The 9,389-nt window shown below is 34.3% G+C and overlaps 1 protein-coding gene across 1 annotated transcript; it reads right to left on the bottom strand.

Moving 5' to 3' along the window:
* Nucleotides 1–255: 255 nt before the first annotated feature.
* LOC137927510 (uncharacterized) lies at nucleotides 256–858 on the bottom strand. The gene has a single exon (XM_068771315.1). The coding sequence runs from the start codon at nucleotides 856–858 to the stop codon at nucleotides 256–258; it is 603 nt and encodes a 200-aa protein (XP_068627416.1).
* Nucleotides 859–9,389: the final 8,531 nt, after the last annotated feature.

Below are 9,389 nucleotides of genomic sequence, written 5' to 3'. Positions count from 1 at the left end.
TGACGAATAGGCGACCGGTAGTCGAGCAGTCGTCGGCCGCCATCACCGACTGCCTTTTGCGTTTCCCGTAAAATCGCAGGGCTTGACACACTTATTTGCTGAGTCCGCGAACTTGCTATGGTACCAACAGATTGGGAACTTTCTATAGTTTGAGTGAGACCTAGTGGATGATGCTGATGAACGACCTCGACGTTTTGAGAAATTCCGATTTTTTGACTTTGACCGCGACATACGGTCGACTTTTTCCGTCAATGCTTATACTTGTCGGGTCAATGCGGCTATCTCAGTAGATCCACCAGAAGACGTACCCGAAATTCCTGCAACCTGAGAGGTCGGTGACACCGCATCTAGGACCTGATCTGCGAGCTCGGCGACTTCATCCAGCGTCATTTTGGCCTGAGACGCGATGATGGGCTGCACACTGCTAGGCAGACGACTGGCCCAGAGGGTTCTGAGCAGATTATCCGGTACACCAGAACCGGCCAGGCTCTTTAACCGACGCAGGAACTGTGATGGCTTGCTATCACCCAGCTCTTCATGGTGAAGCAATTGCTGTACCTGTCGCTCCCGAGACGCAGACAACCGCTTGATGAGTTCATTTTTCAGGGTTTCGTATTTGTTCGTCGCGGCCGGGCCCTCAACAATATCTTCGACGATTTCCGCATACTGCGGTTCCAGCTGTGAGACTGCATGATGATACTTTGTTGCATCGGACGTTATGTTAGCTAAAACAAACTGGCTCTCCAACGTCGCAAACCACAGTTTTGGCTTTGCCGCGTAGAACGGCGGTACTTTTACCGCGACGCGATTCAGCACGTGTTCATCCGATCCTTTGTTCTCGTTCTCCTCATTCGCCATTTTGTTCCAAAGGTGGTCACCACTAAAGCATGCGTGCGTGGGTACGTAGCAAGCTTTTTAAAAGAATAGAAGGTGCGAGGGCAGAATGGGAAAACTTATACTAAAACCAACGTATTTATGCGAGAAAGTTGAGGGGCAAACTGACATGCGCTCCGCGTCAAAATCGTACCGAGACTGGATTCCGCGCCGGCGCAGCCGCTGCACTGCGTGAGCGGGGGTTGCGCGGGCGCGGCGGGCCGTGACCTACATAGCCGGCCGGCAAGCAAATGTCGCAGCTAGACTGCTAAAATAAATGTTGCGTACAATGTCAGTTTGACCCTAGAATATTTATTTATTGAATACATATATACAATTATAAGTAGATATATTTGAAATTAATTTAGGTGTTTAGGTTTATGTAAATAAAATCTTTTGTATTAAAATAAATGTAAATAAAAATTTTGACAAATAACAATTTAAATAAAGTGACTAGTGGTAGTGAGATCACTACACGTATATACTGCACGAAATTTGAAGTTGTTTTTTAAATTTTTTTACTAAAAGCAATCAAAAATAAAAACTAAGACGAATGTATTAACCGACCAGCGGAAAAATTTCCATCAAGAGATACACTGATACGGCATAGATTTGAAAAATTTAAAAGTTACGTTACGTCTCTAATAACAATTTAGGAAGAATAATGAGACTTTCTTAGAAAATCTTGAAGCGAAAATCAACATCAGGTATTTCGTTTATGCTGCTTGAAATTTGAAGTTGTCTTTTTAATATTTTGTTATTAAAAGCAATCAAAATTGGAAACTAAGACGAATGTATTAATCGACCAGCGGAAAAATCTCCACCTAGCGTTACATTGATACGGAATAGATTTAAAAATTTTAAATTTAGGTTATGTCACTAATATCAATTTCAGAAGTAAATAAAGACTTTCTTAGAAAATCTTGAAGCGAAAATAACCATCAGGTGTTTCGTTCATACTGCATAAAATATGCAGTTGTCTTTTAAATATTTTTTTATTAAAAGCAATCAAAAATAAAAACTAAGACGAATGTATTAATCGACCAACTGAAAAATCTGCATCTAGCGTTACATTGATACTGCATAAATTTAAAAATTTAAAAGTTAAGTTATGTCTCTAATATCAATTTCAGGAGTAAATTAAGACTTTCTAAGAAAATCTTGAAGCGCAAATCAACATCAGGTGTTTTGTATATACTGCACGAAATTTGAAGTTGTCTTTTTAAAAATTTTTTACTAAAAGCAATCAAAACTGAAAACTAAGATGAATGTATTAATCGACCAGCGGAAAAATCTTCACCTAGCGTTACATTGATACTGCATAGATTTAAAAATTTAAGAGTGAGGTTACGTCTCTAATGTCAATTTGGGAAGAAAAATGAGACTTTCTTAGAAAATCTTGAAGCGCAAATCAACATCAGGTGTTTCGTATATACTGCACGAAATTGGAAGTTGTGTTTTTAATATTTTTTATTAAAAGCAATCAAAAATGAAAACTAAGACGAATCTATTAATCGACCAGCGGAAAAATCTCCACCTAGCGTTACATTGATACGGCATAGATTTAAAAATTTAAGAGTTAGGTTACGTCTCTAATATCAATTTCAGGAGAAAATGAGACTTTCTTAGAAAATCTTGAAGCGAAAATCAACATCAGGTGTTTCGTTTATACTGCTTGAAATTTGAAGTTGTCTTTTTAATATTTCTTTATTAAAAGCAATCAAAATTGGAAACTAAGACGTATTTACTAATCGATTAGCGGAAAAATCTCCACCTGGCGTTACATTGATACTGCATAGATTTAAAAATTTAAAAGTTAGGTTACGTCTCTTGTATCAATTTTTGAAGAAAAATCAGACTTTCTTAGAAAATCTTGAAGCGCAAATCAACATCAGGTGTTTCTGTTGAAATTATATACAAATAATCATTAATTAATATACATATACCGCCATCTATTGGAACATAGATTGTATAGTGTTCCTTCCGTCATTGTTATAAAGTGAAATGTAGGTATGTTTCTGAACGTAAATAAAAAGTTAGTTCTGTTCGAATCTCACAATCGGCGTTTTATTATAGGTTATGCGCCCAGTCGAGTTTATAAAATAAAGTGTTTTTCTCGCGAAAAGACTTGCACAAGCGTGCCGATTAGTCTACGCAGATTGAGAACTATACGTTTTGTGAACTGTGAGTTGTGATATATAGTTAAAAATTAAAAATGGCAAATAGCTATATCGTGAGCGTGCCTAAGCTGAAAGGTCGGGAGAACTACACAGAGTGGGCTTTCGCAGCGGAGAATTTTCTCGTGTTGGAGGGAACTTTTGATTACATCAAAGTTACTAAACCCGAAGAAGCCGCAGCCGACTTAAAAACTAAGGCGAATCTGATTTTAACTATTGATCCATCTCTTTATGTATATATAAAGGAATCTAAGACTACTAAAGAGTTATGGGAGAAACTCAAAAATTTGTTTGATGATTCGGGTTCAAATCACTCAAATGTTTCGAAGTCAAAATTGAAGGTTATAAAATGCTACAAGTGCAAACAAACAGGACATTATCGCAATCAATGCACCAGTTCCAATAAAGATTCAGAAAATAACAAGTCTTGTAAACGTAAACAATCAAACGCATTTAGTGCTGTGTTTTTAAATGGTGCTTTCTCCAAAAATGACTGGTATATTGACTCCGGAGCGAGTGCACATTTAACCGCCAATGAACACTGGCTCACAAATGTTTCTGTTGAGCATTCGATCAAAGAAATTGTGGTCGCGAATAAAGAAAAAATGTCGGTGAAATGTTCTGGTGACGTATCGATAACAACCTTAACAGATAACTGCGAGTATGATATAGTTGTTGAAGGTGTATTGTGTGTTCCTAGTTTGACCACTAACCTAATTTCTGTGAGTCAACTAATTGCTAAAGGCAATAGAGTACTGTTTAACAACAGTGGCTGTGAGATTTATAATAAATGTGGTGAATTAGTTGGTACTGCTAAATTACTAAATGGTGTCTACAAGCTAAGAATGCCTGAAGTATTGATGGCAGCTATGATGAATTCGAGCGATATTTGACATCGCAGGCTTGGCCATGTCAATAGCAACTATCTAAATAGAATGGAGAATGCAGTGGAAGGAATCACACTAGATAAAAAGGCAAATATATCAAAATTGTCTTGTAGGGTGTGTCGTGAAGGTAAGCAAAGCCGCTTACCTTTTCCGCAGAATGGCTATAGAAGTAAAGAACTTCTGCATACTGTTCATACAGATGTATGTGGACCGTTCAATGCTTCGATTGGAGGATCCAAATATTTTATATTATTTGTTGATGATTATAGCCGCATGATATACATCTATTTTATGAGAAACAAAAGTGAAGCTTTTAGTTGTTTTAAAAGATATAAAGTTCTTGTAGAAAACCAACTTAACAAGAAAATTAAAATTTTAAGAAGCGATAATGGTAGAGAATTCTGTAATAAAGAATTTGATGATCATCTCAAGAATTCTGGGATAATTCATCAAAGAAGTAACCCTTACACGCCCGAACAGAATGGCTTGGCAGAGCGCTTTAATCGTACTGTAGTAGAGAAAGCTAGATGTTTATTATTTGATGCTGAACTTGATAAACAATTTTGGGCTGAAGCATCTAACACTGCAGTCTATTTACAAAACCGGACTGTGTCATCAACTCTAAATGGGAAGACTCCATTCGAGTTATGGACACAAGAAAAGCCAGACATTAGCCATTTGAGAGTTTTTGGGAGCATTGTGATGATACATATTCCTAAGGAAAAAAGAATGAAATGGGATAAAAAGGCTGAAAGAGGAATTCTTATAGGATATCCAGATGATGTGAAAGGATACCGCGTTTACAATCTGAAAACTAAGCAGATTACAACCAGCAGAGATGTCATCATTGTTGAAAAACCACTAGTAGCTGATGAAGTTTCTGTTCCAATCCAAGAAATACCTGCAGACTCCTTAGAGGTACATGAAGATTCAGTGGGGGTTTTTTCAGATTGCTCTGAAAATGAAGATATCCTTGATGAGATATGTCTCAGAAGAGTACCTCCACCAGAAGAGCCACCTGTACCAGAAGAGGACTCTTCCGATAGCTCTATGGAAAGTATTGTAAGTGTCGGTAGAAGAGATGTTGCATGTAGGCAGAGACGACAACCTGACAGGTATGGGCATTCTAATGCTTGCATCGGTCATAATATAGAAGATAATAGTGAAATTTCGCTTGATGAGGCTCTAAAAGGACCTGAAAAAGAGCAACGGTTAGAGGCTGTTCGTGATGAGTTACAATGCTTTGATAGTAGTAACAATGCGTGGGAACTTGTTGATATGCCTAGAGACAAAACCATAGTGCAATGTAGATGGGTTTTGCGTAAGAAGTGTGACAGTGAGAACAATGTAAGATATCGTGCCAGGCTAGTTGCCAAGGGTTTTTCTCAAAAGTATGGGGTAGATTACACTGAGACATTTTCACCTGTTGTTAGACATACTACCCTACGACTATTGTTTTCATTGTCAGTACTATTGGAACTTCATGTTACACATCTAGATGTAAAAACTGCATTTCTCAATGGTGATTTGGAGGAAACTATTTATATGCAAAAAACAGATTATTATAATGTTGCTGGTAGCTCTAATAAAATATTAAAATTAAATAAGGCCATCTATGGTCTGAAACAGGCTTCAAGGGCCTGGAATAAGAAGGTAGACAGTTGTTTGTTAAAAATAGGTTATTGTAAATCAAAGTTGGAACCATGCGTGTATATAAAAAATGTTGATAATTTTAAGACTATTGTTACAGTATATGTCGATGACTTTTTTATATTCTCAAATTGTAAGAGAGAAACTGAAAAACTTAAGAATGTATTGTCAAATCAATTTCAAATTAAAGATTTAGGTCAAGTAAATGTTTGGGAATGAACGTTAATTTTGACAAATTAAATAAGTCAGTAACTTTAAGTCAAGAGAATTATATTAATACTTTGTTAAGAAAGTTCAATATGACAGATTGTAAGGCTGTTGATACACCTATGGAGAGTAAATTAAGTGTGAAAGACAAACAAAATATTAATAACCAAGTACCTTATCAACAGCTCATAGGGAGCTTGATGTATCTATCTGTTTTAACTAGACCAGACATAACTTATGCGGTTAGCTATTTAAGTCAATTTGATCATTGTCACACTAGTGAGCATTGGGGTTATGCTAAAAGGGTTTTAAAATATTTAAAAGGGACTATAAACTATGGTATAAAATATTGTGCAAATGGAAGTTCTGAGATAAAAGGTTTTGTTGATGCCGATTGGGCAAACAATCGTTTGGATAGACGGTCTTATACTGGGTTTTGTTTTGTACTTGCCAATGGTATAATATCTTGGCAATGCAAGAAACAGAAAACTGTGGCTCTATCAAGTTGTGAAGCTGAGCACATGGCTATCTCAGAGTCTTGTAAAGAAGCCATTTATTTGCGGGCTTTACAGTTTGAAATAACAAATAAAATATATAGGTTGTGTTTATACAATGACAATCAGAGTGCACAGAAGCTGTCAATAAATCCTGTGTTTCATAATAGGTCTAAACACATTGATGTGAAATATCACTTTACTAGAGAATGTGTTTCCAATAATATTATTCAATTAAAATATTTGTCGACAGCTGATATGCCTGCTGATATGCTCACAAAGAGTTTGTGTTCTAAAAGGCATCACACTTTTATGAATGTATTAGGTGTAGTTGTAAAATAGATCCAAGTTCAGTTAACATATTGTCATTATGTGATTATTTGATATAGTGGGGGTGTTGAAATTATATACAAATAATCATTAATTAATATACATATACCGCCATCTATTGGAACATAGATTGTATAGTGTTCCTACCGTCATTGTTATAAAGTGAAATGTAGGTATGTTTCTGAACGTAAATAAAAAGTTAGTTCTGTTCGAATCTCACAACCGGCGTTTCATTATAGTTTCGTATATACTGCACGAAATATGAAGTTGTCTTTTTAATATTATTTTATTAAAAGCAATCAAAACTGAAAACTAAGACGAATGTATTAATTGACCAACGGAAAAATCTCCATCAAGCGTTACATTGATACTGCATAGATTTAAAAATTTAAAAGTTAGGTTATGTCCCTAATATCAATTTGAAGAGTAAATTCAGACTTTCTTAGAAAATCTTAAAGCGTAAAACATCAGGTGTTTCGTACATACTGCACGAATTTTCTAGTCGTCTCTTTAATATTTTTTTATTAAAAGCAATCAAAACTGAAAACTAAGACGAATGTATTAATCGACCAGCGGAAAAATCTCCACCTAGCTTTACATTGATACTGCATAGATTTAAAAAATAAAAAATTAGGTTACGTCCTTCATATCAATTTAGGAAGAAAAATGAGACTTTCTTAGAAAATCTTGAAGCGAAAATCAAAATCATGTGTTTCGTTTACACTGCTTGAAATTTGAATTAGTCCTTTTAATATTTTTTTATTAAAAGCAATCAAAAATGAAAACTATAACGAATATATTAATCGACCAGCGGAAAAATCTCCATCTAGCATTATCTTGACACTGCATAGATTTAAAAATTTACTAGTTAGGTTACGTCTCTAATTACAATTTCAGAAGAAAAATGAGACATTCTTAGGAAATCTTGAAGCGAAAATCAACATCAGGTGTTTCGTTTATACTGCTTGAAATTTGAAGTTGTCTTTATGATTTTTTTTTTATTAAAAGCAATCAAAAATGAAAACTAAGACGAATGTATTAATCGAACAGCGGAAAAATCTCCACCTAGCGATACACTGATACGGAATAGATTTAAAAATTTAAAAGTTAGGTTACGTCACTAATATCAATTTCAGGAGAAAATTGCGACATCCCTAGGAAATATTGAAGCGAAAATCAACATCAGGTATTTCGTTTATACTGCTGGATATTTGAAGTTGTCTTTTTAATATTTTGTTATTAAAAGCAATCAAAAATGAAAACTAAGGCGAATGTATTAACCGACCAGCGGAAAAATCTCCACCTAGCGATACATTGATACGGCATAGATTAAAAAATTTAAAAGTTAGGTTACGTCTCTAATATCAATTTCAGAAGAAAATGAGACATTCTAAGAAAATCTTGAAGTGCAAATCAACATCAGGTGTTTCGTTTATACTGCTTGAAATTTTAAGTTGTCTTTTTAATATTTCTTTATTAAAAGCAATAAAAACTGAAAACTAAGACGAATGTATTAATCGACCAGCGGTAAAATCTTCACCTAGCGTTACACTGATACGGCATAGATTTAAAAATTTAAAAGTTAGGATACGTCTCTAATATCAATTTAGGAAGATAAATGAGAATTTCTTAGAAAATCTTGAAGCGAAAAACAACATCAGGTATTTCGTTTACACTGCTTGAAATTTGAATTTGTCTTTTTAATATTTTTTTATTAAAAGCAATCAAAAATGAAAACTAAGACGAATGTAATAATCGACCAGCGGAAAAATCTCCACCTAGCGTTGCATTGATACGGCATAGATTTAAAAATTTAAAAGTTAGATTACGTCTCTAATATCAATTTCAGAATAAAATGAGACTTTCTTAGAAACTCTTGGAGCGCAAACCAACATCAGGTGTTTCGTATATACTGCTTGAATTTTGAAGTTGTCTTTTTAATATTTTTTATTAAAAGCAATCTTTAATAAAAACTAAGACGAATGTATTAATCGACCAGCAGAAAAATCTCCACCTCACGTTACATTGATATGGCATAGGTTAAAAATTTAAAAGTTAGGGTACGTCTCTAATATCAATTTAGGAAGGAAAATGAGACTTTCTTAGAAAATCTTGAAGCGCAAACCAACATCAGGTGTTTCGTATATACTGTATGAGGTAAGATTTTTAATTAAATAATTTTGGAGTAAAAAAGTCATAAAAGAAAATTATGACGAATTTATTATCGGACTAATGAAAAATCTCCACACAGCGTTACATTGATACTGCAAAGATTTAAAAATTAAAAAGTTAGATTACGTCTCTAATATCAATTTTAGAACAAAAATTAGACGAAATTAGGTAATCTTGAAGCGAAAATCAACATCAGGTGTTTCGTTTATACTGCTTGAAATTTGAAGTTGTCTTTTTAATATTTCTTTATTAAAAGCAATAAAAACTGAAAACTAAGACGAATGTATTAATCGACCAGCGGTAAAATCTCCACCTAGCGTTACACTGATACGGCATAGATTAAAAAAATTAAAAGTTAGATTACGTCTCTAATATCAATTATAGAAGAAAAATGAGACATTTTTAGGAAATCTTGAAGCTCAAAAACACATCAGGTGTTTCGTATATACTGCTTGAAATTTGAAGTTGTCTTTTTAATATTTTTTTTATTAAAAGCATTCAAAAATGGAAATTAAGACAAATCTATTAATCGACCAGCGGAAAAATCTCCACCTAGCGTTACATTGATACTGCATAGATTTAAAAATTTAAAAGTTAGG

The sequence above is a fragment of the Battus philenor genome, unplaced genomic scaffold, assembly GCF_028537555.1.
Source record: "Battus philenor isolate CCGP_79_NKW_IND1 unplaced genomic scaffold, ilBatPhil1.0.hap1 SCAF_31, whole genome shotgun sequence".
Lineage (NCBI taxonomy): Eukaryota > Metazoa > Arthropoda > Insecta > Lepidoptera > Papilionidae > Battus > Battus philenor.
Note: the sequence above shows the minus strand (reverse complement) of the source record. Positions and strands in the feature narration are given on the sequence as shown.

What these genes read in the sequence shown, in the direction of transcription:
- LOC137927510 (XM_068771315.1), bottom strand. Translation starts at nt 858, where the DNA reads ATGGCGAATGAGGAGAACGAGAACAAAGGATCGGATGAACACGTGCTG.